Source organism: Didymosphaeria variabile, assembly GCF_027946475.1.
Source record: "Didymosphaeria variabile strain IMI 356815 chromosome Unknown scaffold_10, whole genome shotgun sequence".
Lineage (NCBI taxonomy): Eukaryota > Fungi > Ascomycota > Dothideomycetes > Pleosporales > Didymosphaeriaceae > Didymosphaeria > Didymosphaeria variabile.
In genome coordinates, this window is record NW_026611629.1 from 421233 (window position 1) to 449014 (window position 27782).

The 27782-nt window shown below is 55.1% G+C and overlaps 12 protein-coding genes across 12 annotated transcripts; 6 read left to right on the top strand and 6 right to left on the bottom strand.

Annotated features, from left to right (window-relative positions):
* Positions 1-972: 972 nt before the first annotated feature.
* On the top strand, positions 973-4823 carry syj1 (Inositol-1,4,5-trisphosphate 5-phosphatase 1; the record flags this gene model as incomplete). The annotated part of the gene is made up of 3 exons (XM_056220910.1): positions 973-3183; positions 3233-3532; positions 3585-4823. 3 exons carry the CDS (start codon positions 973-975, stop codon positions 4821-4823), a joined length of 3750 nt encoding a protein of 1249 aa, XP_056064897.1.
* Positions 4824-5944: 1121 nt separating this feature from the next.
* atg5 (Autophagy protein 5) lies at positions 5945-7082 on the bottom strand (the record flags this gene model as incomplete). The annotated part of the gene is made up of 3 exons (XM_056220911.1): positions 5945-6508; positions 6563-6919; positions 6975-7082. 3 exons carry the CDS (start codon positions 7080-7082, stop codon positions 5945-5947), a joined length of 1029 nt encoding a protein of 342 aa, XP_056064898.1.
* A 132-nt stretch (positions 7083-7214) lies between these two features.
* N0V89_012189 (uncharacterized protein) lies at positions 7215-7911 on the top strand (the record flags this gene model as incomplete). Its single annotated transcript, XM_056220912.1, has 2 exons — positions 7215-7465; positions 7560-7911. The coding sequence occupies 2 exons, from the start codon at positions 7215-7217 to the stop codon at positions 7909-7911; spliced, it is 603 nt and encodes a 200-aa protein (XP_056064899.1).
* A 178-nt stretch (positions 7912-8089) lies between these two features.
* N0V89_012190 (uncharacterized protein) lies at positions 8090-8535 on the bottom strand (the record flags this gene model as incomplete). Its single annotated transcript, XM_056220913.1, has 3 exons — positions 8090-8203; positions 8261-8313; positions 8361-8535. The coding sequence occupies 3 exons, from the start codon at positions 8533-8535 to the stop codon at positions 8090-8092; spliced, it is 342 nt and encodes a 113-aa protein (XP_056064900.1).
* A 301-nt stretch (positions 8536-8836) lies between these two features.
* Positions 8837-10017, top strand: N0V89_012191 (uncharacterized protein; the record flags this gene model as incomplete). The annotated part of the gene is made up of 2 exons (XM_056220914.1): positions 8837-8885; positions 8936-10017. The coding sequence occupies 2 exons, from the start codon at positions 8837-8839 to the stop codon at positions 10015-10017; spliced, it is 1131 nt and encodes a 376-aa protein (XP_056064901.1).
* An 836-nt stretch (positions 10018-10853) lies between these two features.
* On the top strand, positions 10854-11502 carry N0V89_012192 (uncharacterized protein; the record flags this gene model as incomplete). The annotated part of the gene is made up of 2 exons (XM_056220915.1): positions 10854-11151; positions 11216-11502. The coding sequence occupies 2 exons, from the start codon at positions 10854-10856 to the stop codon at positions 11500-11502; spliced, it is 585 nt and encodes a 194-aa protein (XP_056064902.1).
* Positions 11503-11783: 281 nt separating this feature from the next.
* Positions 11784-12831, bottom strand: N0V89_012193 (uncharacterized protein; the record flags this gene model as incomplete). The annotated part of the gene is made up of 2 exons (XM_056220916.1): positions 11784-12381; positions 12515-12831. The coding sequence occupies 2 exons, from the start codon at positions 12829-12831 to the stop codon at positions 11784-11786; spliced, it is 915 nt and encodes a 304-aa protein (XP_056064903.1).
* Positions 12832-13954: 1123 nt separating this feature from the next.
* On the bottom strand, positions 13955-15317 carry PCL7 (cyclin-like protein interacting with PHO85; the record flags this gene model as incomplete). Its single annotated transcript, XM_056220917.1, has 2 exons — positions 13955-14128; positions 14175-15317. The coding sequence occupies 2 exons, from the start codon at positions 15315-15317 to the stop codon at positions 13955-13957; spliced, it is 1317 nt and encodes a 438-aa protein (XP_056064904.1).
* Positions 15318-16283: 966 nt separating this feature from the next.
* On the bottom strand, positions 16284-17167 carry PRE3 (Proteasome subunit beta type-1; the record flags this gene model as incomplete). Its single annotated transcript, XM_056220918.1, has 4 exons — positions 16284-16605; positions 16656-16931; positions 17050-17095; positions 17143-17167. The coding sequence occupies 4 exons, from the start codon at positions 17165-17167 to the stop codon at positions 16284-16286; spliced, it is 669 nt and encodes a 222-aa protein (XP_056064905.1).
* A 578-nt stretch (positions 17168-17745) lies between these two features.
* On the top strand, positions 17746-19096 carry bem46 (bem46 protein, variant; the record flags this gene model as incomplete). Its single annotated transcript, XM_056220919.1, has 5 exons — positions 17746-17849; positions 17969-18216; positions 18373-18634; positions 18772-18897; positions 18946-19096. 5 exons carry the CDS (start codon positions 17746-17748, stop codon positions 19094-19096), a joined length of 891 nt encoding a protein of 296 aa, XP_056064906.1.
* A 2765-nt stretch (positions 19097-21861) lies between these two features.
* On the top strand, positions 21862-23935 carry N0V89_012197 (uncharacterized protein; the record flags this gene model as incomplete). The annotated part of the gene is made up of 4 exons (XM_056220920.1): positions 21862-22690; positions 22748-22966; positions 23258-23334; positions 23384-23935. The coding sequence occupies 4 exons, from the start codon at positions 21862-21864 to the stop codon at positions 23933-23935; spliced, it is 1677 nt and encodes a 558-aa protein (XP_056064907.1).
* A 2213-nt stretch (positions 23936-26148) lies between these two features.
* On the bottom strand, positions 26149-27396 carry N0V89_012198 (uncharacterized protein; the record flags this gene model as incomplete). Its single annotated transcript, XM_056220921.1, has 4 exons — positions 26149-26395; positions 26446-27011; positions 27062-27116; positions 27167-27396. 4 exons carry the CDS (start codon positions 27394-27396, stop codon positions 26149-26151), a joined length of 1098 nt encoding a protein of 365 aa, XP_056064908.1.
* Positions 27397-27782: the final 386 nt, after the last annotated feature.

The window sequence follows — 27782 nt, forward strand, 5'->3', positions numbered from 1 at the left end:
TCGCCTGCCCGGTCCAGTCGTTCCAGCAGGTCCAGCTCCAGCATGGATCGTAGCGAGTACGTGGTGCGCGAGCGGCAGTACAGGCGGCGAGAGCACAGTCCAGCGAACAGCAGCCCACGTTACGAGCACTTCCGGTACGTCGAGCCTGCACCCAGCGAGAGCGACCACTACGACCGGTATGATCGACTCGACCAACGACGGAGCAGAAGCAGGCCACGGGAGAGAAGCCCGAGTCGTGGGCGGGGTGATTATTATGGCAGAGGCAGCAGAGACTATGGCGGAGGGGAGCGAGTGACGCGCGAGAGAATTACCATCTCTGAGAGGGACCGTGACGGGAGGAGGGGCGAGTACCGCAGATAGAGGAAGACGTGCTGAACACCAAAGGGGGTGGTGGTTTTTCTGTTGTTGTTCTTCTGCTACTTTCGAGATAGCTTCTGTCGAGGATGCTGCAACTTTAGCTTGAACCGTGTTTTTGAGGGTTTGGATTGATGGCTTGACGATTCACGACGGGACATAGCATTCTGCGTGCTTGGATTGTTGGTAGACGCAAATGGAAGCATTCCTGGAAGACTATGACATCAATTCGACCCTGGGCCCTGAGCACCTCTCTCAGCGAATGGGAAGCGAGGGGCCATGCCGCAGCAGAAATTCGGATCCCACCGTTCGATGCATGTGGACAAAAGCTGCAGCGATAACGCCTCAATCGCTACTGCTCAAGCATTCCCATCGAGTGACAATTTCATGAACTGGCCGGCGGGCTACTGGAACATAGCAGGGTTGTTGTCTTTGCTGAGGCTTCGCGGTGACAAGCAACACCGCCCAAGCTGAGCACACGCGTGCTTACCTTGTGACCACCACGACCGTCTCCGCGCGAGCCTACTCCTGCCTGTGCGACACCGAGAGGCTGAAGAGAAAATCGGACATGCCTAACGAGCCCGCCAGAAACAGCCAAGCCGTTGTCCACAGCCGACAATGTCCATACGCGTCCTTCTCAAAGACTATCCGCACCGTGCCATCGCCCTCTCCACAGCGACCCACGCCCTCGTCCTGCGCCATAGCCCGACCTCGACCGAGCACAATGGCAATGCATCCACTGCATCTCTTGGGAGCAATGGCGCAGGCGCAGCGCGCTGCATGGTCGAGTTTGCGCGCCTCGATGATATGGATCTAGGCGACTATCGCGCGCTCAATAGTGTGAATGCGCATGGCACGCTGGGCCTCATCACGGTGAATGGCGACGTGTTCCTGGTGGTCGTCAATGGCAGCAGGAAGGTTGCCGACGTGCGGCCAGGGGAGACGGTGCAACGCATACACAGCGTGGGTTTCTATTGCTTGAACAGCGCAAGCTACGATGCCCTGCTGAACGATGAGGTCAACCCATACCCCACCGACACCATCGATGAGGAGGGATATGAGATGGGCTTCGGGCGGGGCAAGTCTGAGAATCCCATGGAGCACCCGTGTCTGGCCCTCAAGAAGCTGCTCAGCAGCGGGACTTTTTATTACAGCTCCGACTTCGATATGACGCGAAGACTGCAGGAGAGGTCTTCGGATGCTGCCACTGTCTCCATTGACAGCTTGGACGCCGGCTTTCTGTGGAACTCGTACATGATCCAACCGTTGGTCGACTTCAGATCGAGACTGGCTCAAAGAGAAAAGCAGGCGCTGGACGCTTCAGGCATCCTCACTTCTGCTATCCGCGGCTTTGCCCTTACGGTCACCGTACCCTCGTCTTCGTCTCCTGTGCGAGCCCCAAGATCCGGACTGCCTTCGCAGATGACGCTCATCTCGAGATTGTCTTGTCGGAGAGCCGGAACCAGGTTCAATGCCCGAGGCATCGATGATGATGGCAATGTCGCCAATTTTGTCGAATCCGAAACCATCTTCTACGCACCAACCGGCCTCTGCTTCTCGTACACCCAGGTCCGGGGAAGCGTGCCGCTGTTCTGGGAGCAGGCGACTGGACTGCTCCCCGGGCAACAAAAGATCACAATCACCCGATCGCCGGAAGCTACCCAACCGGCCTTTGATAAGCACTTCGAACATCTGGAGCTCAGCTATGGTGCTATACACGTGGTTAACCTTCTTAGTAATGAAAAGCCGAATGAACTAGAGTTGACCCATAGGTACCGCCATCACATAAGGCAGAGCCCTATGAACTACGCGCACGAACAGAGCAAGGAGCATGAACTTATCAAGCTCACCGAATACGATTTTCACGCCGAGACCAGGGGACCTGGCGGGTATGAGATGGCGAGTATGATTCAGCAGTGGATACGTGATTCTGCAGACGGCTTTGCATATTATCTTTCTGAGGATATAGAAGAACATGCGAGATCGAATGGGAACGATTATGTTGTTCGAAGACCGACTACGATTCTGCAACAAGAGGGCGTGTTTAGGACCAATTGCCTGGACTGCTTGGACCGAACGAACCTTGTTCAAACCATAATCAGCAGAATGGCTCTGGAGATTCTCTTCAATCACAAGACATTGGGGGCCAGCCAGGACTTCTGGGCCAGGCATTCGAGCATGTGGGCAGATAACGGGGATGCGTTATCACGGATATATGCCGGAACAGGAGCCCTAAAGTCTTCATTCACAAGACATGGGAAAATGTCGCTTGCTGGGGCCCTAGCCGACGCTAGAAAGAGCGCTACGCGCATGTATATCAATAATTTTGCGGACAAAGGGCGGCAGAACACTATCGACATGTTACTTGGTCGCCTAATGGGCCAGGTGCCGGTGCACTTGTATGATCCCATCAATGACTTTGTCATTGCCGAACTCAACAAGCGCTCAGCCGAATTCACAGAAAGTGAAGTTATACACATCCTCGCCGGGACCTTCAACCTCAACGGGAAGACACATGGCCTTCATGAAGACCTGGCACCCTGGTTGTGTCCAGAGGTAGTATCTTCTCAACAGTGCCCGGAAATCGTTGCCGTGGGTTTCCAAGAGATAGTTGAGTTGAGTCCGCAACAAATCATGTCTACAGATCCGGCGAGGCGGCAGGCTTGGGAGTCTGCTGTTAGGAATTGCCTCAACGAAAATGCGGCGAAACACGGTCAGGAAGAGTATGTCCTGCTAAGAGGCGGACAACTCGTAGGCGCAAGTCTGTCAGTGTTTGTCAAAGCAGGATCGCTGAAGAGCATCAAAAACGTTGAAGGGAGTCTGAAAAAGGTATCCTTAAATACTACATATTACTGCACAAATGCTGACGGAGGCACAGACCGGCATGTCTGGCATGGCGGGCAACAAAGGGGCCGTGGCTATCCGCATGGAATACGCTAATACCTCAATATGTTTCGTGACGGCGCACCTTGCAGCTGGGTTCGCAAACTACGAGGAGAGAAACCGAGACTACAAAACGATCAGCCATGGTTTGCGGTTCCAAAGGAACCGATCAATCGAGGATCACGACACAGTAATTTGGCTCGGAGACTTCAATTATCGAATAGGCTTGAGCAACGAAAAGGTACAGAAACTGTGCCATGTTGGTGATTTTGAGACGCTGTACGAGAACGACCAGGTAATGCTATATCCTCCATTCTTTTTGCCACTATACGCTAACGGCATGCCAGCTGAACCTCCAGATGGTCGCTGGCCTGACCTTCCCTTATTATTCCGAGGCCCGCATCACCTTCCTCCCTACATACAAATACGACATCGGGACCGACACCTACGATACGTCCGAGAAAGCTCGTATCCCTGCCTGGTGTGACCGCATTCTTCGCAAAGGTGATAATATCCGCCAGATTAACTATGACTGCGCTCCACTCCGCTTTTCGGACCACCGCCCTGTGTATGCAACCTTTCAGTGTCTGATCAACAAAATCGATGAAAAACGTAAAGACCAACTTAGCCAAGAGCTATACGGCAAGCGAAAGGAAGTCGTTGGCGATACGCGCGCATCTAGTGGAGCGGCTATGGAAGACACCGATGACGAGGATCTGTTAGGATATGAGAGCGTAGAACCTGGTTTACCACCTGCAAGTTCAGATCGACGGAAATGGTGGCTCGATAACGGGCTCCCAGCACGCTCGAGAGTGCAACCATCCAGCAATGATCACTTTCCCAATCCCAAGCGGCCCAGTAATCCTTTCACGCCTTCACCAGAGCCTGATTGGGTCGAAGTCCGGACAACGGGAAGACCGGAGCCACCACCAGCCAGAGGTACGCAACGAGCACATACAGTAGACTTCAACGACGTAGGGACGAGTGTACCGAGCAGCGTAGCAAACCCTGCCACAAGCCTCCGACCCTCAAGAGCACCTAATCCCACTGCACGGAAGCTCATAGCTCCACCCTTTAACGTCGGCCCGCCATCATTTACCAATGCAAGCAACAGTCCTTCAGTTTCCCACCTAGACGGGCCTACCGATTTGAGACGTACCCCCTCCGCCGCATCTACCCGCTCCCTGCCAGCACTTCACCATCGCCCTACCCATCCAACTCCAGCTCCCAATCGCACACGAGAGATTTCCCGCAAAGCAGCACCGCCAATCCCCACCAAGAAGCCTTCGCTTCACGGGACGCCTACTGCGCCACCTCTACGCTACCGTGATGAACCCGATTCAGGCGCCTTCTCCGACCCTGACCACAGTCGACCGCTACCACCGCCCCCTCGTCGCTCGATGGCCGAGAGGAGGCCTGTAGGGATGGGCAATGGTGTGGGGAGTCTGATCGATGCCAGTGATGAGAGGCCAGCGTTACCACCAAGGACCGGGACCGGGCTGAGTGCACGAGGGAGAAATCTGATGGACGAGGAACCGGAGGACATGAATCTGAAAGGGTGGGAGGTGCTGAGGCCGGCGAGATAAGAGTAGGACCTACTTGCACCTGGCAGCTCTGTCTGACAGAGCTGGCTGAAACTAAACTTGACGAATTAGCGCGGCGTTTTGAGACGCATTTGCAATTTCGTCTCCCCGCGTCTTTTGTGCCTTTTGAGAGTGTTCGTATAACATATCGTAAGAAACGTTACGAACGAGCTCAATGCGGATATACAGAACATGATCACAAAAGCACAAAATCACCAAGTGAAGAGATTATCCTCAATAGTGATTACAGTGCCATTTCCGTGCTGGTGAAGCTTTCCCAATCTGGAAGTATCAACTGGATAAGGTCTATAATGCCTTCTCCAGCAGGCCGTCTTTCACTCTACCAGTGGGAAGGGCTCCCACGCAAACCAAGAGGAAATCCCTCGAAGCACGGAATACTACCATTGGTCGTGTGCATGAATGGATGGCCAATGTATCAGCATACAGCATTGTCCTCATGGATGTGGCACTCGTCTCGGTAGTGTATACGGTGTGTCTTCGTGCTCCTAGCTCGCGCAAGGCGGAGCAACAGCCCATCTAAGAAAATAAAAAGCGTGGAAGAAGCAAAGAAAGGAGGCCAGACGGCAGCTCGAGTCATCCATGCAATGCCGACGGCTGCAGCCACAGGAATGACAATGAATATGTTGAAAAAGGGAGTGCACTGAAAGAACAGAAGCCTGGAAGCTGTTTCAATGTGGTCTCACGGCGGCGGGTGCGACGTCCCCAGAATGCATCACTTGGTTAGGGCGGGCAGAAGCCTGCTGAATGCTATTGTTGCACTTTCACGGTGACCAAATCCCGACACAGTGTTCCTCATATTGGATCTGGTAAGGGCATGTAATAGGAGCGGAAGATTCAGCGGGTTGTGCCTCAATTGCGAGACGATCGGCGTCTCCACTGAATCGAACGTAGACCATCATATGAATGTGCGCGGGGAAGGTTCTCGGTGAGAACTTCCATCAGGCACTTAATTAGATGTAGATATCGGATATACGATCAAGGGGGTCTGGATAACAAACACTCTTCGCGTGTCTTAATTTACTTGCATTACTCTGGAGACTGAACTCTGGTATTACGCATCAATGTTCCAGTGGCTAGTTCATAACACGCCAAAACCGTAACCTCTATAACATCACGAAAGCGATGTGGAGCCATCCATCGACGTAGGCAGCGGTTCGTATCAGGTCTTCGACGCCGGCGTCCAAAGGGAGGATAGCGCCATGCAGCACCGGCGCAGCAATGAGGCAAGGCCCGCGCGTATTTCGAAACAGGCTGGGTAGTAACGTGTTCAGCGCAGTGCCTACTGTCTGGCGTTGCCCTAGGACCTTATCAGCACAGTTTTCTGATCTCAACTCTGGTGGCAATGACTCACGTGACGATGAGGATACTGGGATTAGTCCCTGCACGACTCGCACGGAGCCAGGCATGATGGCCTTCTCAATCTTTCCACGTTCTTGAGGATAGCTGCTGGGCGAAGACGGCTTCCCCACTTGAGGGGAGGCAGCATGTGGGAGGTATAACCTCATTGGGACATGACGGAGCGTAGCGCCTTGAGGATTCAGGAACTTGTTATTGATACGACTGAAGCGCCTGTAGTCTCGTTGCCTGACACCTTCCCATAGCTGTTCGGAATCCTCTTTGCTGAGAGACATTACTGTCTTCCCTGTTCCATTTCGGAGGTAGTCGGCCTGGAAGCATGGTCAGCAAGAAGCATCCATCAGAGTCAACAGGGGTGGACTGACCTCCTTCACGTTGTTTATAAACAGATCGTGGAGGTGCTTCTCATGGGCGTCGAGCTGCACCAGCTGATCTTTGGGGTAACTAGAGAAGTGGAGAGTCAATTTCCAGGGCGGGGTCTCTTCCTCTTCAGAGCTGGGCACTATGGCTTGCTCGGCGGGCGTGTTGTGTGAGGATGCAGGCTCGGCTCCGGAGTACAGGTCGTAGAGTAGGCCGAGCGGGTAGTGCCACTTCAAGGGCACATGGTCATACTCGAGCCATGCATCAAACGGAGAGACGTCGGGGTAGATCAAGTTGGCGTGGAAGTAGGTGTGGAGCTTGGGTAGGAGAAATGCCAGATACGAGAGTCGTGGGACGTGGACCTGGGGACCAAGTATCAGCACTGTCCGGGCGCAGGCAGCAAGCGCAGACGCGTACCAGGTAGGGGACGGCTTCGTATGACGAGCAGTCTGCGCTGTGCAGGGAGATCTCTACGGGAATGGAGGCGGACCACACGCGCTCGCGCAGTAGGGCTGCGACGTTCATGCCGGCGAGAAGGACAGCGGGCGCCCGGGGATAAGCAGCAGGGTGGGGTTGAGTGTGGGGAGCGTCTCTATAGAAACGGCGCGGCGCCACTCTCGCTGCTTCGAACGAGTGAATTGGGCGCACCTCGCCGCCATGGACGCCGCCCTCAGCCGCAAACGCTCGCGCCTCGCCCTGGACGACGATGCCGCCGTCGCTGACGACTCGCTCAAGCGCTCGCGCACCCAAGGTGAGCTGGAGGAGCTCGACGTGATCCCGCCAGCGGAGGCGTGGACCGTCGATGTGGCCGCCATGCTCGCGTCCAAGACGCTGGCGGCGCCGCCCGGGAGCAGCCTGCGCCCGCACAACAACGCGCACCGGCTCATCAAAGGGTCCCTCCTCGTGCTGTGCGTCCAAGGCAGCGTCCAGCTGCACTACGACCTCCTCTGGCAAGCGCCCGCCTGCCCTCCTCGCCGTGCGCCGCCCGCTAACTGCGCCCAGCTCCGTGTTGCCACAGCTCTACGCCCTCTCGCCCTCTCTGCAAGCCCTCGTCCTCTGCCGCGACCCCTCCACCCACATGCCCTCTGCAGCTGCCACGTACTCGCTGCCCCTGATCCAAGCCGTGGGCCCTGGCTACAACCATTTCGTGCGCCTCGGCCTGCTGCATCCCCTCGGTGGAGGCGAACACCCGCTAGATGCCCTGGTCGTCATCGATGGGCGCGCAAAGCGAAGGCTGGTGCTGCCCTTCGGATGGGGTGCTGGCAAGCATGCCGATACCTCAGCCGGGCACATCGTGCAGATGCACTTGGTGAACTTGTTGACATCGTGCGTCGAGATGCTGGCACGCGAGTGACACCCATCTGCTACATCACATTGAGAAGCAACATGGACAAAAAGTGGATCGAGGACACGAGATGCTATCATTTCAACTTCCAGCACGACCGTAATCATAATTTCATAGCCGGGGATCGCCTCCCCCCGACTCACCACACCGAGCCAGGACGACTCTCACATGCTCACGCTGAGACTAACTAGTCGAAGGTCGTTGGCTTGTCCTTGATGGGCACATCGCTGCCACTCGCGTTCTTGTACTGACCACGAATGAAGTCGCTGATCTTTTCGTCTTTCGCTTGCTCAAGGGCAGACTGTTTGTGGGTCAGATGTACCGTCTTGCTGCCAGTTCAACCTCCGGGACTACACACCTCGTTGTCCTGCGCGCCCTGGCCAAGGAACTTCTCCTGGACGAAATCGACACCTAGTCATGTCAACTACAATCTTCTGCCGTGCTGCGGATGCTCCTACCCTTGTCGAGCATGTCTTCGTTTTTCTCGCCAGCCGCACCGCCGCCAGCAGCCTCGTTGGCCTTGTTTCCAAGACCGCTGAAGAAGCCTCCGCCCTCCTGCTTCTGCTCGGCAGAGCCAGCAGTCTGCTGCTCGTTCTTCTGGTCGCCGCCCGTGAACTTGTTGACAAAATCCATGTTGATGAATTGGTTGAGTGGTCGATCGGTGGGTGTTGAATCAAGTAGGAGAGGTGTTGTCGTAGAGACGCGGGTGCACCAAGAGGAGAGAGGGAAACAGAGGACTTTATGTGAAGGGGTACTGTTTCAGGCTGTGTTTGTCTTGGAGCCAGTAGCGCCGCGTCTCTCGGCGCGCTACGTCATTGGCAGCCCCCGCGCCGTGGCTCTGCGCAGAGGGCGAGCAACAGCGACCACACAGTCCGCTCGCTCGTTTGCTCGCTCGGCGCGCTGGACAAACCATAGGCACAGGCAGACGCCCGCCATGATACCCATCACCATCATTACCGGCTTTCTCGGCTCCGGCAAGACGAGTGAGTCGTGCGCGCACTGCCCCGCGTGCCACAGCGTCTAACCCGCCCAGCCCTGATCTTGAACCTGATTCCGCAGCTTCCCAAAACGTACAAACTCGCGCTTCTCAAGAACGAATTTGGTGACGTCGCCGTCGACTCGGAGCTTGCCTCCTCGAGTGCCATCTCGGGCGTGCAGGAGCTCCTCAATGGCTGCATCTGCTGCAACCTGGTCGGGCAGCTGTCCGACGCCCTCGAGACGCTCGCTGCCGATATCCACCCCGACCGCATCGTGATCGAGACGTCTGGTTCTGCCTTCCCGGCCACCTTGGCCATGGAAGTGAACCGCCTGGCCAACAGCACCGGCAGATACGTGCTGGACGGGGTCATGTCCGTCATAGACGCCGAAAATTGGAAGGGCTACGAAGACACTTCGTATACCGCCAAGATGCAGGCCAAATACACAGATTTAATCGTCCTGAATAAATGGGAGCTCGTCAGCGAGAGGAGGCTAGAGGACGTAGAGGATGCCGTGTTAGCCCTCGAGGTCGACCCGCCAATACCGCGCACGAAAAGTGACAGAGGATGGGTCAGCAAGGAAATTGTTTTTGGATTGGACGCCAAGCTAGTGAAGGTTGCGGGAGCCGATTCTGAGCATCGCCGCCATGACCATGAGCACTCCAGCGAGGTAGAAGTGCTGAGCGTCGCGCTTACCTCCAACGGCAACAATGCAAGCGTGGACGTAGAGAAATTGGAAAAGCTACTCCAGGAGCCCACCAAGGACTCCATATACCGCATCAAAGGCGTTCTCTATGCATCGACCGCTCCAAGATCATCCGACCCCGTTCCAAGATCAACGCTGAACGTTGCTGGCGACCGGGCGCGATATATCCTCAATTGGGCGTTTGGCAGGTGGACCTTTACCAAAGTACCTCCACCGTCAGCGACTAGTACACCGTTGGCATCCGGAAATGCAACACCTCTTGCTTCTGGTCAATCCACGCCGCTCCCCCCAGCTGAGGAGCCTGAACTACGATTGACCGTCATCACGGCGAGATACGAGTCCAATCAATTCCGATCTTTCATAGAATCGAGCGGATTTGTTGCTTTTGAAGGCGGCTCAAAGGGCAAGCTGACCGTACAACGAGTCTCTTAAACCGAACGCATAGTCTGCTGATCTCGAAGATCGTTGCACAATAAACTAATAATACATGTCATACGCTCCGCATTGAACCACACATATGACGAGGATGAATGACGCTACCTCTCACCAGTGAAGTCTCATCCACTAGATCGTATGACCTGACTGGGCACTTAGCATATCAAGCAACCTGACTTATCAATGAGATCGACTCCTGCCTTGATAGCAAGTGCACCTATTTGTATAGTGTCCTTACGTGGGTCGAGATAATGGTTCACTGGCAAACAAGGTCAGTCACAAATTCACTCGTGTAGCTATCGCATCTGTCTCTACACGAGACGTGATTCTTGTCCTGGCTGGCCTGGTCGTTTTCGTCATCATTTACCCACACCCCTGCACTACAATCTGTCTAAATGAATGTCCGCTGCCAAATTACTCTTTGCCGCGCAACGTCGACGACCACTTCTGGAACGACATTAGGCACCGCAACAATATCCCAGCCGCGTGGTACGCGTGCGTTGCTGATCTAAAAAGGGAGACGCGCGATACGACTCGCATGCTTCAGTAATTTGCACGCGAGGCAAGGATAACTTTTGAAGGCGTGGCTGCGAGTACTTGAAGCTTGGATCTCCTTCTTGGCCTACACCTACTTTGATAGATTCGCTCGGCAACATGTCGATTCTTCTGCCGCTATACATGTATCCTTGGCCGGGTGTGTGGGATCCCTTGTACTGGGCGTCAGTTTTTGATATATGTCGAGCACTTTGCGCGAATTGCTGATCATGATTAGAGCTGGCAACAACACGCAACTTAACTTTAAGGTTATCTTGAACCCATGTAGCGGACCATGTATGGGTAGCCTACCTGAACCAGCGTATATCAGCGAGATACCCAAGTTGAGGGATTACCCAAATATCCGGACGTTGGGTTACGTTGCAACCAACTACACTGATAAGGATCTGGACAGCGTACTGGCGGAGATTCGACAATGGGCAAGTTGGCCGATTCTGATGAATGACACGCGGATGGCAGTCGACGGCATATTCTTTGACGAGATACCGGGGTTATACCAGTGGCAGAAGCACGATTACTTGAGGACGACGACGGATACAGTGCAGAGCAATGAGCAGTTAGGTGAGAAGCTCGTTAGTAAGTCACCCGGAGCTTTGCATTCCGCATGCAAATAAATTTGGTGGTGTTAACCATACAGTAGTACATAACCCTGGAACTCTACCCGATTCCGTATGGAACTACCTCGACCTTGCCAACACAACCGTCATCTTCGAAGATACTTTCGCTCACTTTATTGACGCGACTAAATTCAACGCACTCGAGGACTTCCACACTACCACCAATCTACCTACGTCTGCTTTTTCTATCATGCTTCATTCGATCGGAAATATTCCCGACGAACTTGTTACGTGGACCGTAACGCAGATGAAGCATATGGCGGAATGGAACTTCGCGACCAACGTGGCGACTGCAGGGGAGTACTGGTAAGCAAACCGCCAGGTACGAAGTGGATGTGTCTTCTGGCAGAAAAAAGGTTTCTTTCTCGCTAGGATGAGACCTGATCCAGCTGTTCACCCACCCTATCTTAAGTCACACTAACTTTGTACCCACACATCAGGCATAGCTTCCCGGCGATCTTCGACTTGTTCATTAAGCGATACGCGCGGGTGGACACAGACGAAGAGGATTTAGAAGCACAAACAGTAAGGTATTAGGGGATATTTCATGATCCGTTAGGCCAATCAGGAGCATACGTCTTGCGGAGTCCTTCAGACAGCGTCTTGCGGAGCATAAGGATTGTACCCCTCCTGGAGCCAGCTCCAGATATTAAGCCCAATCTTGGTCCCGCTCGTCACAGGAAGTCCCGCATGCCAACTCTCTTCGTATCCCGTCCCATCAGCCTTCATGTTCTCCCAGTACACTGCGTTGCCTTTCATCGGCTTGAATGTCACTCCCATGCCAATATCGTTCTCATCGCCACCGCCTTCATCCCCACTGCTGCCCTCTCCGCACTCAACGAACCGGCACCACGCCTCACCTTTCGGCTTTTCCAACCTTGGAAACCTCGTTCCCCCGCCTTCACACTCATCTCCTAACCACACCATAAAACTGCTGATCCGCCCTGCACCGCGTAACGCATTGCTCCAGTCGTAATGGTAGGCGTAGTGACCGCCGGGCCCGTACTTTTGCGCCCACAGCTTCTCGACGAAGACGTAGGGTGGCCAACCCTGAAAGGCACGCGCACGCTCCTCGATACAACGGACAATTGGGGAGCGCGGCACGGGTGCTTTTTCTGAGAGGCGGACGCTGGGATCGAGTCGTTCCTGGCCGGAACTCCAGACCGTGGACGGCGTGAAGTGCTTCTGACTTTTGAGCTGTTAGCTTACCTAGCGCATCCGAAGTGGACCTGAGCAACCGGTTTGCAGTTGCCCTTAGCACTCTCAATATTCCTCCAGCTGGGCATGAGGATGAGAACCGAATAAACAGTGAAATTGCATACCTGACATCCACGATATGCTTCACCTCATCCTCCCTTAAGAAGCCTTCCACATAGACAACCAATGGGTCGCGACTCAACACATGCAAGCCCCTATACGTATGCTCCGTGCAGCTCAGGTTGCCATCAGGAACAACCAGACCAGCAGCCTTGTCCTGGCTCAGTGCCGACGGTCGCCCAAGACTAGCTCTTGTTTTTCTACTCTCGCTTGTGGTGCCTGTGAACAGGGAGAGCAGGGGTGCACCCGCGAGGACGTATCCCAGTATACCAAAGACGACATATTGCAAGATGCTGGCGAGGGAAAAGGAGTGACTAGGCATTTCGCCCTGGTACTCTAAAAGGGGCCAATAGCCGTCCGAGGACTAGCGCACTAAGAATGAACGTCCGAGGGAGAAAAAAATTTGCAATTTTCAAACGAAAGCGATATCGAAACCAATACAAGAAGAGAGCAAAGAGCACTGTTCCCCAGTATTCACAGCATGTCGGGACGAGAATGACGGGAAAATTGGGCCGAACACGAATTATCAGACCCTGGACGGGAGAGGTCAAAGCGTAGCGTGCGGCGTGGCCGAGAGCCTCATCCCCTGGATTACCTAAGAGAGAGTGGTCGAAGCGTGATAAGATCCGACCCGTGGACTGATCTCTGATCTCACTGCATCTTTTTCTGTTTGCGGACTGGAGCGCCTCCGTCTCGTCAGTAATCTATGAGCCGCGCGTTAGCAAGATGAACGGCACGGACTCAGGGGTTTTCACGTCCATTATACGAAGAAGCTCGTATTCAGTAAGTCACCACCCTCGCTAGTCCTAAGGTAGCCAAGGGTGACTCACGCAACCCAGGAAAGCTCATGTCATCATGAAATTGTTACTATTCAGAGTCAGACCAAACCGTACTCCAGCACCACACCTCTATCTCCAAAGGAAAGAAACAACAACGCATTCAATTTCCATAGGTGGACAGGTCATGATGTATGATCGTAAAGAGTGTGCAGACCAAACGCTCACTCGCACGTACCATCCGTCTGACTTCCAACCCATGCGTACGCTTCACCTCATATGAGGTGCACCCGTTAATATCGTTGTTACTTCGAGATAAACGAAGAACGCAGCCCCTTTGAGAACAAGCCCAACCAAATCTGAAATGCAAGCACTGAATGCTTGCCGCAGTCGTTGGAATGAATATCTATCTAACCCACACTGAGGTGAGATCACACATTCTCCAGGAAAAAACAAACAGAAAGCGTGGTTGACAGTCATGAATATAATTACCTCGTGCTGCTGAATACGATCCTGTGTCGAGCTTGCAACAGTGCTGTTCTTAGATTGAAAAAGGATTTGGTGACGTATGAAACCACCTCAAAAGCCGAGACTCTCCGCCCGACCCTGCTCTTCCGTTTGGCATTTGGACAATTCATCGCAATGCACTCATCGTGACACTAGATCTATTTATGCTCTTCCGGATTGACGTTCGTGTTGCTCAGCAACCTCGCGTGCGTAGAATTCGACGAGCATCGTACCATATGCTTCCATTTCTTCCAGTGGCACAGCGAGCCGAAAGTCGTTCAAAAGAAGGAACTGCAACTCCAAATGATTGAGCTCCACCAAGGGAAGACCGCCGACCTGTGGAACTTCAGCTCAAGCGCAAGGCACGTGGGTCAGAACTCACCTTTGCATATCTTGAATTGGTATAGAACACGTCTGAAAAGAATTTGCTTGCACAAGTAACACCGGCAATAACGAGGCGATGTATGTTGAAGCTGTCAACTACGAAAAAGTGGGACAAATTATAAGGATCGGAATCTAGGTCCTGATGTGGTGGGGAAGGTGGTTGAGACTCTGGCACAGGCGTCTGTGCGGGTTTACCCAGGGAACCAGAAGGAGGTGGTGTCGCCGCTTGAACCATATGGCGACTTTGATCCTGCGCATCGACGAGAGTAACTGATGAGCTGGAAGCATCAGCCTGAGCATTGGCGCGTTCCAGCGACTTTTGGTTCGCTTGTCGCAGGCTGAGCATAGGACCTGCATTGACCTTTTCGGTCATTCGGTCAAAGTAGACTAGGAGGCTCAGAAAGACCTCGTACGTGGTTGGACAGTACTTGTGAATCCGGCTGAGATAGCTGAGGATGGATATGCTCGGCACATTCTTCCCGTGAAACGCTAAAACACTCGTCGTCTGTTGGCTGAGACCAGATGCTCCTTCAGGAGGCGGTATCTGACGCTGCATGTGGTCGTGTTGCCGGTCGTTTGTAGTTGTGATCTTGGTAAGCAGGCCGGCCACCATTTCAATGATGTCGCCTACTGGCATCTCGCTAATCTCATACTGCGGGCCTACGTCGCCAGGGTCTCGCCGCTGACGCCGCGACAGCGATCGCGTCTGCGAGAAGGGACTGAATTCGTCTGTAGCAAAGCTCTGGATGTGGGAGAGGTTCTTGACCTTGATCCGCCGCGGCGAGGTTCCCGGGACGTCCAGGGCAGACCGTACCGACGGCACCGGGGACGGCTGAGCAGATCGCGGGGCCACAGATGCTGGTTGGGGATGGGAGTTTGCAAGCGCGGGCGTCTGCTGCTGGGGCGCAAAGCGTGGGCTGGGTGGGGGCTGGATTGTTTGGTGGGGCCCAGCGGTACTGTCCCCAGATGCTGTTTGCTGTGAGCTCGCGGGCGGCCCTCCCGGGTCGGCCATTGCGACGTCTGCAGGTGGTGCTACCCGTAAGGGCGGGTTTGCGCTGGTCTGTGGCGAGGGACGCACGGGCGTGTGGTGCACTGCGGGCGACTCTTGGGTCTGCTGAAGGCCGCCGCCGCCGCCAAACATATTATGAAAGTGGTTCCCACCAAAGTCGCTGACCACGATCGATCCCATGCCGCGGACGTCGTTGGAGAGGCTGCACGAGACGCGGAGCGGGCTGCTGCGGGCGGAGTCGGAGGGGTCGCAGCACAGATGCAGGAGAGCAGACGCGTGTGGGCGGCGTCAGGAAGCGCGACTTTGCTGCGGCTGCTGCGGAGCGGACGAAGGCAGTGGGAAAGGTCAATCGGGGTGGTGATGGAGCGGGCTGCCTGGTATTGCGTCGACGGCGGGCAGGCCGTCGTTGGCGATAAGAGTGCGCTCAGTGAGGGGAGATAGCGGACATGCCTTGGGTGCCTCGAATGCCGCTCCCCGTGATAAAGTCAATGCAGCAAGAGAGTGTAGAAGAGGGGCGCGCTGGAGCAGCACAGAGGTGGTGCGGTGTTCGAACGACGACGAGTCTGAGGAGTGTAGATAATCTACGTATGTCGCTAAAATTGGTCTAGTTCCTCCAGTCCAGACACTGGATGCCGGCCTTCCACACGCTTGCATACATATACATACACCGTCGTGCCGCAGCTCCTGAGCAGCGCCGCTCGGGACATGCTGCTTGCATCGCACAGAGGCGCCGCTTCGTAGATGCTCCGTTGCGCCTCACGCCGGCATCGCTGCCCCATGCAAAGATCCGATGGCCACATACGAAGGCACGGCGCTGACGGACTGTATGGCTCAAGGCGTGCATCTCATTGGTTGCATTCCCTCTGCGCTCCTACTTGGCAGTGGGGGCTCTTGGCTAGACTTTTCTAGTACACAAGACTACATACGTTGAGCTCTCTGCCGGACTCGATGGCTGACGGTTTCCTGACACACTGCCAGATGCGCATCCGTGGTTCGTGGCCGGCGAGACGGCGATGATATCACCACGGCCTGCGCCATGCCCCTCGGATCCCATGTCCTTTAGCGCCCACTCATCTCCATGACCACCTCTGGTCTGCTCTACTGCGTGCCGGGTCCTTCGTATCGCTGATCAGGCAGATACAGGTGTCGCTGCGCACCTCGCGCAGTAAGCACCACCATACGGATCACACCGCCAGAGCTGCCGTCCCACTTGATAGCCTCCTGCAGTGCCCCTTTGACAAACTTCACTCCCTCAGCCTCAGTCATGTTCTCTTGCCAATTCGCGTCGCAGTATCCGTAGATGTATGTAGATCCTGAGCCGCCGATTGCATATGCCTGCTTGTGCAGAGAGCCACCGAGGGGTATTGAGTACACCTGTCCGCCGTGCCTATGGTCGTATCCAGCAATGATCATACCAGCTCTACATGACTTCGTCAGCCGGAGTGAATATGACGCGTGGGCGCCACTTACGATAGCGAGTCCTTGTTTGCATAGCACAGCTCTTGGAATATGGCGGCCGCAGTCTGCGTAGTAGGAGCCTCGTCGTTTGTGATTCCGTACATGCCGAGATGGTAGTGGACGATGTCTGCCACGGCCTGTGTATCTGCTGCTGAGCCAGAACGACAGCACCAGATTGTGTCGTGCACTTGTGTGAGCTTGTCCGTCACTCGGTTCGCGATGTATGCGCCGGTAGTTGTCCGGCTGTCCGCTCCTAGTATCACACCGTCCTTGAAGTTGATCGCCATGCTGCTCACAGTTAGATAGACTATGCCGAGTAGGCGCCGGGTTTACAAACATGGAGGTGCCAAGGCTATGATCCACACAGTTAGCAAGCGCATGGTCCTGTGATAGAAATACGTCTTACTTGACCTCGCCCTTCTTCAGATGGTTCATATCGACGTGGATGCCATCTACAACGAGTAAGTCACAAGCGGGTATTGGGAGGACAACGGCGTACCTTCTCCAAGCACACCAGTGGCCATTGCGGGCATTCGCGGGGAGACTATGATACGGGGGGTCGGTGAGGTGTAGAGGACTATCCTGGGTTGCGAAGCAGGTGGTTGATAGGCACGGTGGGGGAGACTGATCAATGGCGTACGCAGCTGTGTTGCCTCGCGCCTGAAAGCTAGCTTGCGAGCTCAGACCACCGCTAGAGCGCCTACAATCACGTGACTTACTGACAACAATTCGAGCAAAGCCACAGCGTATTCTCCCCCCCCTGAACGATAAAGTTAGTGTAACTCACTCCATATCAAAGACAACAATTGCAAACAGGTTGCGCTTTCGGTGTTTACTCTCAAGCGCTTTGCAAGCCCGGGGAAGGCGCCCTCAGCTGTCGCACGTCCCAACCTTGCACTCGAAGCTTCACACGTCGTCGCAATTGAGCAGCCGTGCCGCCGTACCACACTGCACCCGCCTCCTTATCATAATCTAGACACCCCGCGATCGCCACCTGGTGCATGAACCTCCGATCTTCCAGTTCTTCGCCAGTCGTGACCTTTCCACCCTTCAATCGAACATCCGTCGTCACTCACTGTTGCTACGTCGCTCTCATTGCAGCATGGGCGGCACATTGGACTCTTTCCTTTCTTATCTTCGCGTTCCTTTGATTGCCTCCTCGGGCATTGCTGCTTTGCTCAGCGGAGTCCTTTACTTCAAGCAAAAGTAAGTAATTCTGGACCCATGCAAAAGTCTCCACGTTGCTTTGCATAGACGACGCAGAGGCCAAGAACCTAGGATCTCGGTACTATCCGTTCAATATACGCTGTTTCTGACCCAGTCAGCGAAATCATCTATGCAAGGAACTTTCCGCCCGATGCGCGAACCAATGTACCCCGCCCTGCACAATTTGGCATACCCGACTTCGAAGAGCTCTTCATTCCTACACCTGATGGGGAATCGCTGAGCGCCTTCTACATACGCGCAAACAGGGCCCAGTCACGCAATGTAACGATACTGATGTTTCACGGCAATGCTGGCAACATTGGCTATCGCCTACCCATAGCTAAAGTGCTAGCGGAGGAGCTGGGCTGTAAGTAAAACCGATCCACGCAGCAACTGCTTCAGCACGCTCCGCATCATATGCCTTCGAATTTTGCGTGTTGGCAGATCATCACATAGATCACCTGAGAGATTGTTCACCACAATGACCCACACATCAGGATGGTACTGACATTATCTGGCGTAGGCAACGTCTTCATGCTGCAGTACCGAGGCTACGGACTCTCTACGGGAACACCAAACGAAAAAGGCATTAATGTTGACGCACAAACGGGTCTGGACTACATTAGAAACCGCCATGAGCTGCGCAGCACACGCATCGTGCTCTACGGGCAAAGCTTAGGAGGTGCGGTCTCGATTGGCCTAGCTGCTCGGAACCAAAAGCAGGGCGACATTGCTGGTGTAATTCTAGAGAACACCTTCACCTCGATGCGCAAGATGATTCCTTCGTCAGTATTCCCCTAGCAGACCCCGGCAACGAACGTTAAAAGGCCCACGAGATACGCCACTTTAAGTGTAGTAGAATATGGCACCTAGCTTGGGTTGCAAAGCTAACCCTTTTGGGAACCATGCTGACATGAATCAGAGCTCTGCCACCCGCAAAATACCTTGCGCCGTTTTGCCATCAGGTATGGCCCAGCGAGGATATGCTGCCGCAGGTTAAGGGCGTTCCCATGCTATTCTTGAGTGGGCTGCGAGACGAGATTGTGCCGTAGGTGCTGTTGTTCCAAACGTAGTCGTTTGCTTACCCTGTTCACAGTCCATCGCACATGAGTAAGCTATACCAGGTCTGTCGATCGACACCGAAAGTATGGCGGGAACTACCGAACGGCACACATAACGACTCTGTTTCCGAACCTGGGTACTTTGCCTATATCGACGATTTCCTCTCTGAGCATGTCTGCAAATGAGTACCGTGGGCGACGGTAACCGAACGAGCTTGCATCCGTATGTTTGCTCGCCTGTTGGCTCAGGATGGCGACAACATAGCACGCAGAGGCTGACACATGAGGCACTGTGTATTCAGAGCCTCTGCCGCTGATGTCGGCGTTTTATCTTCTGAAGCCCACGACGCGTGTAACACGAGAAATCGAAGCATGTCGGAGATTTTGTACTCGGCTTCCGCAACGGTTGCTTACAATCGGAAGTCGGAATGCTGCATGTCGGGACGCACCAAGCGGCAGGCTGTGCTCGACTGTGAGCATGCGTAGTAGGGTTGGAGATAGACGACGGGGAATGATCAAATGAAGGCGGCGCGGAGACGCGTCCTGCTCCCATGATTCGGCACCGCCGTGCCCTTTGACATGCCGTGAGGACGCATGCTAAAGATGGAATGGACAGGGCCCAGATGCACCCATGCGTCGGGCTGATGCGCGGGGTCTGAGAGGATCGCCAGGGGAACGACGATCCACGGCCGGCGTGAGCGTTTGCTGGCGAGGGCGTCGAGACACACTGCAACGTGTGAGCGCTTTGGGGAGTGGCGAGGGCATGACGAGGCGCCTGTCCGCTTCGGGCGGTGCTGCGTCACCGGTGGGAGTGGGAGAGGTGCGGGGCAGGGCAGGTGCGGCGACACTGGACGAGGTCGAGTCACGGCAGGCCGATGCAAACCAAGTGCCGCCGACACGCACGGCAGCACTGCGAGAGCAGCTTCGAACGGTTCACGCTACGTCTCCGCGAAATACGAGCCCGACGACCGTGGACTGGACCCTGACGCGCCTGGGACGGCTGGCGCCACAGTGGCGCCTCACGCTACGTCAGTGGGCCGCCAGGAACGCCACGCCATGATCGGGATTGCATCTTGTCCATGCGCCGCCATGCAAAAGACGCATCGACAATCCACGCAGCCCTGCTTTCGGCGTGCCCACGCACTGCTCCCCTCCCGTCCTGCCAGCGACCGCGCACCTAGCAGCGCTCGGCCCAGCGCCGCGCACGCCTGTCGCCTCCACGCCCATCACACGTCGTACCGCCCTGCTCGCCCTCCATCTGCGTCTGCTGCTAGGGCAAAATTGCCCATGCGGGCGCAGTGCGGCTGTGCACGCCAAGCTCTGTCGATCTCGGGCAGATTGAACGTCGTCCGCCCTGAGCAGCCGGCGGCCAGGCCGGGACGTGGCAAACTCGCTGTCGCCCGTTCCATTGGGCCGCCTGTCCTCCGCCATTCTCCTGCCGTCGTCTGTCGAGCGACCGCCGAGCCAGTGCCGAGCGGCCCTGATTGGAGCCACACGAGACGGCCCTCACGCTATCCGTGGTGCCTTGTCTGGCTACATGGTCCAGATGTGGCGTATTCGCACTCGGCCTCGCCCTCTGTTCACCCCATTCTGCTCCTGTCGCTTTGCCGGACGCCTCCCGAACGTCGTTCGTTGCCTGTCTTGCTCTTCACCGCCACACCTGCACTCCGTCATGTTTGCATGCCCGTGACAGCGGCCACGCGCGCTGTTTGAAGCCGTCCTCTTTCTGGATACCCTAGTGCTTGTCTCCGCACCTAGTGCTTGTGCCACTTGCATTGGCCCTCCTTGCTGGCAGCGAGCACTTTCTCCGGCGGACCCTCTGAATTACTTCATGAATTCAACTAACTGGAAAAAAAAAACATGGCCCAATCAATCTGCTGGCCCGCCTCCAACACCACAGTCGTGAATCTCCGTAACAGGCTTCTATGCTTTATTGAAACCATTCCATCCGAAACTTACCATCAGCCATCACATCTATAATTACTCTTCTGTATGAGCTTTGCTATCCCGACATCTACACTTAGTTTCAGTGGTTCTGCAGGGTACGTCTAGGGTAGTTGGGTCCACTAAGCTTTGCACAAGTCGTCCAGGATCAGCTTCCGGCCCTTAGACAAGTCTAGAAAGTCGCCTACTCGCCACACTCTTACCAGCGCAAGTAGCTTTTCGTCCTCTTCGTCGCGTTCGCCTACCGAGCCCCCATTCCCAGCCTGTTCACAATACTGGAGATCCTTTCGCCTCCAGAACGTCGGTTCGGGCCCTGTCGCTCCACAGCCATTCCAACAGCCACAGCCTCAAGGTTCAGGGCCCAATCAGACCACAGGAAGCCACACAACCGAGAGGCAATCGAGGCAGAAGGCTTGCAAAACCTCGTGCGGCAGTCCCGCCCACATAGGGCCGTCTAGCGAACCCTTCTCAAGCTCCTTCGCCTCTCCGGCCTCTAAGGTTCCACCTACGGTCACGCTTTCCCATTCTTATCGTCGGTGCCGTTGTTTCGTCAAACCTCATAAGGCGTCAAAACGTACACCAGCCGTCTGAGTGGTCACCTACTCCTAACCATCATCTTCGTTCCGCTCCAAGCGAGCTTTCTCATCCCAGCAGTACCTCGACCGTCGCTGTTAATCTTACCTCATCTAGTCTCACCTTGTGCTCGCTTCTTTTTTTACATTCTGGCGGTCGCAATCTTTCGTCCCATTGGCATACAGCTTGCGAAGCTCGTCTCCCACAGCCTCTACTTTCGGTTGTCTTTCATTCCGGCTCGCCACTTCGATCACCACTTGCTCTGATATAGGTCCAGGTACGTGTCGAATTTCATAATTACAGTCGCGTCGAAATTGTTCGAAATTTGTGTTCATTTGTCATTTGTCGTTCGCTTTCTTGGTCAAAAATGGGCTGACATGGCCTTCGTCTGGGTACAGCAGTGGATTGCTCTTCCAGTCGTTATCGAAGAACCAATGGGTGACCTACCACCTGGATCCAGTCCACAAGCTTTGGACATCACGGCAACTGGTCTTGCTCGTGATGATCTCCAAGGTCATTCACACCAGCCCTCGGGCGTTAGGTCTCCCAGCAGCAACACGCCCTTTTACTCTCAGCTTAGCTCGATTCCTCAATCGCAACTACGGCCCGACCTTCGTTCTCCCGCACATCCAAGCAGCCCGCATTACCCGCAAGGCCACAGTGCGACACCCCTAAACATGGGTACTATGGCGGGCTCACTTCCAGACTACACTTTAGTCGGTGGTGTGCAATCGCAGCATACCCAGCGACAATTATCTGGCGCATCGACATCCGCACTCGTCTATCAGCTTCAGCAGAACCTTCAAGTGCATGGCCCAGCCTCCAACACGCTTCCCGTTCAATCGGGTTACGGTCCTAGCTTCGGTGCTGGCCAATTTCAGCAGAATTACATGCCAACGCAAGCTTCTTCTCACACAAACTATACTGCTTTCCCCCCTAACCAACAACGTGGACCAGGACCCAACCCAATGCAAGCGCCATACCCGAGTTATTCTCAACAATCACCGTATCTATACTACCCTGCGCCATACGGGACACAACACTTTGCACCGGGGTTTTCCGGACAGAACGCGCAGACTCCAGCGTTGTACGGTAGAAGGCCGAGTCTTACTTCTTCGCATATCCCACTGCCTGGACAGAGTTTGGAAATGCCCGCGCAAGATGGGTTGTTCTCTCCTGGGCATCGCACGACTTCCGGTGCGGTACAAGGCGATCCGGTCTCAATGGGATGGATGCCTGGTGGCCAGTTTGTGCAACCTGGTGGTGAGCATCGAACCTTGACATGGTGTTTTAGAACGTTGCTAATGGCTGATTCTCCAGGCATTCTGCGCACTGGCCCTGTCAGCTCTATCCCTCGTGGTCCTCCCCGAAAGCCTAAACAATCTGGTCACGCACTTTGGGTGGGCAATCTGCCTCCAGGGACGACGGTCATAGCTCTGAAAGATCATTTCTCGCGCGACGCCACGAAGGACATCGAGAGTCTGTTCCTCATTTCTAAGAGCAACTGCGCTTTTGTCAACTACCGCACCGAGACGTCATGTACTGCGGCTATGCATAGATTTCACGATTCCCGCTTTAATGGTGTTAGGTTGGTGTGTCGGCTTCGTCGTAGTTCTGCACCGGCTTCTGGCGTGCCCACAGGACCTTCGGCCATGGTTGGGACACAAATGACGAACGCTTCTCCTCCAACGTCACCTCGAGACGCTCAAGGCGAGGTATCACATGGAGATGCAGAGGCTAATATCACCGCTCACACAAGTGACGGAAACGTACGGGAAACTTCAGGCGCTTCAGACAAGTATTTTATCGTCAAAAGTCTAACGCTGCAAGATCTCGAGCTCAGCCTCCGAAATGGCATCTGGGCTACTCAGTCTCATAATGAAGAGGCGTTGAACAACGCCTTTGAGGTAAGTCTTCGTGGCTACTGCGAGTGTTTTGCGGTACTGACAATACAAGACTGCTGAAAATGTGTACCTTATCTTCTCTGCGAACAAGTCTGGCGAGTACTTTGGATATGCTCGCATGGCCTCTCGTATCCTCGAGGATGATGGCCAGCTAATTGGCTCGGTACCTAAACCAGACAATATACTTGAGGCAACTGATGTGCCGAAGTCCATACCCACACCTGCGACGGAATTTGCGCCTAGAGGTAGAATAATCGACGATTCAGCAAGAGGTACGATTTTCTGGGAGGCAGAACTGACAGACTCGGAAGGTGAAGAAGATCACCCGGACAAAGAAGATGCGCAAGTAGACGGAGAAGCACCAGCTGTTGCTCAGAGTTGGGGAAAGCCCTTCCGGATTGAGTGGATTTCTACAACTCGTTTGCCGTTCTATCGCACACGAGGGCTTCGAAACCCCTGGAACGCCAATCGCGAAGTCAAGATTGCGAGGGATGGGACAGAGCTCGAGCCTGGTGTTGGAGAGCGACTTCTTCAGATGTTCCGTGGGCCTAGCTCTATTCCATTGGCGCAACCCTCCGTGGGGGTTCATATGCGACCTTTCTAGGCCAGCGCCATCTACGTACAGTGGCACGAATCGGTCGTATTTTGCACATACGAACAAGACGGACATGGATAGGTGGCGATGTACACGGTATTGTGTTGGCGTACTCTCGCCGGACAGGCTTTCGGCATACGTTTACCAGTCGATACGACTCGATGAAGCAACGATTACGACAGAAACGGAATCACGCGAGATCCCACAGCTTTGCAGATCATGGAGACTCCTAATCTTTCATTGCTGTTTCCTTTCGATCCTTTCTGCATCGTACCTTCGATTCACTACTTTGTAACATATTGATGCATTGCGATCTTTTTGGGAGCGTTGACATGTGTGTAAAGTAATAGTAATCGCACAAGTTCCTGCAACATCTGCTTTTCGCCTCCTTTCCTTCGTCGGCTGTTACTCAACGCAACAACGAGCTTACTGGAACCCGGCATTTTCAGAGTCGATGGTGTTGTCTGGGAGGGTGCGAACAATCTGTTCACTTGTGACTCAACAAACACTGCATGGCTGGTCGTCGCCCTGATGCAAGGCTTGCATGAGTCCACGTATCACACGATATTAGACTCTCGTTCGAGCCCCAACTCGCCTCACAATGCCCACTTGACGACAAATGCCGGGCTCTTTGTGGGCTTTGGATTCACTTAGGCGCTCGACATTGACCATGCCGCATCGGAAACATGCCTGTAAGCATATTCGCATTTTTCTACCGTAAGCAATCGCGGGCAGAAGGCTGGGGCAACGGCACAATAAGCCCACAACGGCTCGACCCTGTGGAAGCGCCATGTGGGTCCACCAACCTCCATCGGCATGAGACATGACAGCATTCCGCTCCCAAGGTCATGCTGCATGCACCGAAAGCGAGACCATGCCCGACATCAGACGATGACAAACACAGTATTCTCTGGCGGGCCAAGACATGGTCTGAAGACAGACGCAGGCCCAGAACGCGTGTTGGAGTCTGGTTCTTATCAGATGCAATTCTCAGAGCTGATCGGCGGTTACACCTCGTGACATGGCCAGACGGTGACATCTCCGCCGACGATACATGTATATATGTACTGTACGAGCCTGTCCTACCACACCGACCCTCTGCACCGGGCCCTCCACGTGTCGCCGTGTCGTGATGTTCCAGCCCAATCCGCTGCGGGCCCCCCCGCGGGCTGGTATGTGTAGCCCTCCACCATGCACAGCGCCCGGGAACCCATTCTCCACGCTCCTCACCCCTGCCGTCTCGGGGCCTACGACGACCTGGACTTGGGCGCATGATCTCCTCCTCTCGATCCTTTACAGCGCAGCGAAGCATGTTGTTCTATAAGCCGCAGCACAACTCGTCCATGCCATGGTAAGCGCGCGTCCATCTGGAACTTCTGTGGCCGGGAAGGGCCTGGGCGCCGCTTTGGGAGTTTCCCCACAACATGCAAATTGCGTTTTGTCCGTGAGGGCCCGTGCGTTGAACCGAGTCGCATGACATTGTGGCGGTGCGCGCTAGGTGCGCCCCAGTTCAATCGTGGGCTAGGCTACAATACATGGCGTGGTGTAATGTTTCAACTTGTGCTTGTTTGTCTAGGGGCACCAGAGCGATGGTCCAAGTTGCGAAGATGCGGTGAGGAGGCGCCGGCATGATGAGTCTGAGTGACCGAGTTTGTTCTTAACCTTGTGCGTGTGTGTCAAGGTACACGCAATGCTGTCCATTAACTACTTTAAGCCATGTTATGCCTGACTATCATGTTAGGACCGAGTGTAGTGGGAAATCTGTTTTCAAAAGGCGTTCCAGCGCTGGCTCGTGAGGTGACGGGCTATCGACTGACAGATGTTATCAAGAACCTCATCGCCTCACGCAATTGCAACACTACTGTTAGTCCACTCAAACAGTCTGGAACCATGTCTATTGTGCAAACTAAACCATTAGTACCTATACGAAGCACAAGCGGATATCAATATCTCGTGTCCTGGCCATCCCAACCCCTTTTACGCTTTTGTAACACGTCTATCCATCATCGTCCCAAGTCTCGCAACAGATACAAGTCTCCAAAACGCCGACCCAATAAACTCTGACAATGAAAAACCGAGTCCTCTTGATACGATGTGCAAATTCTCCGCCAACATCAAACGGCCCGCAACGCGTCGCAGTCAACGGATGATTAGCTCGCGAGCGGTCGTCATCCAATCATCATCGTGGGATTCGTAAGCGACCGTTTGGTCCCACGACGAATTTAGTCGTCGTTGTCATACTCAGCCTGATTGCTGAGGTTTTTGGGTCCATCTTTACGGATAGGGATTTTGATTCCCTGGCTTGCAAAGGTCTTGCTGAGGGGCGTGCTTTCTATGACGCCAGGGAACTTTTTGGCCGAGTAGACTTGAAACTGGTCTGAGAAGCAGGTGGCTAGAACGGGAGCACGACCGGTGTTGAGAGTGTTGTTTCCCGAACCATTGCCGACATCAACAAAGTTCATTTTCAATCTACGCCCGTTAGTATGAAATCAGGTACAAGGCCGCACAAGCATGCATACCTGAAAGTGCCCTCTGTTCGCACTGACAGATCTTGAAGCACAAACCAGAATCCGAGCTGGTTTTCCGTGTCGGTGAGCTTGAAAGCGTTGACCGAGAGACTGCCGATGAGATTCCTGGTGAACATGCCTACAGTGGAGGCGGGCGCGGGCAGCGGAGCCATGGGCATCGAATTGGGGGCATAGGCAGTGCCAGCATAGGGATATCCTTGAGTGGGGGCTGGGTAGCCGCTGTATGCAGGCATGTTAGCTGCGGGATAGGCAGGCTGGGGCATGTGCCTTCCGTATGCGTCGACTTGCGGCATGCCGGCCATGACCTGCGGCATGTACATGGGCGGGCGCTCCATGGGCGGCGGATAGGAGGTCGTAGTGCTGCTCGAGATGCTAACAGTAGGGGCGCCGCTGCTGTGGCGCACGAGATTGACCTCGCGGGCGCCGTCGGCATCCCAGAGATCGACCGTCAGGACGAAGAAGGTGCTGTCGATGTCGTTGGCGTCAACCTCCTTGCCCGTGGCCGCATCGCACACGATGAGGCGCACACAAGGCGGTGGAGTGATGGGGCGGCGGTCCTGGCATTGGTCAGTCACGTGCCAGGGAAGGGCGTGCGGGCGATGGTCACCTTGTCTCCGAAGCCGCACATGCGCGCGCGGATGGGCTGCTGCTCGACCACAAGCCTGCACGGGGTCAGCTAGCTGCGCGTCTGGCAACAGAGGGAATCACGCACCGGTACACCTTGCCGTTCTTGGTGCCGGCGACGGGCTGCAGATGGTCGGTCCGGTAGACAGGCACCGGCGGCTGCTGCTGCTGGTGCGGAGGGAGGTGATTCATGGCGGGCTGGTCCTGGACGGGCGGCAGCGGCGGCAGCGCGGGCTGCGTGTCTTGCTTCTGGTGCGTGAGGGGAGGTTGCGGTTGGGGTGCTGGGACGGGATACTGGGTGTTCTGGCGGGAGTACATGGCGGCGAGGCTCTACTTGCTGGGCTGCCGCGCAGTTGGCAAGGGCACTGCAGGGCGGCAGGCTGCGTTTCCGTGGGTGGGCGAGACGACGAGGGTGGAGAGGGTGGAGAGGAGGGCGCGCGTTGGGAGAGGAATAGCTAACACGTGCGGCCAGTCAAGCTACTGCAATCGCATTGTCTTTGTCCGCAATGCCCAACAGAAGGCGCCGCGCGCTGCTCCAGCGCTGCCGCGAAGCCTGGCGCGTCGCACGGCAGCCGTTGCCCGCCTCAGCGTCGTCGACGTCTGCGGTGCTGTCGAGGGGCGCGGTCTCGTGGCGGCGGCGGGCGCATGCGCCGCGGGGAAGAGGCGGGTGCGGGTGCGGGTGCCTCTGTGTGTGTGTGTGTGTA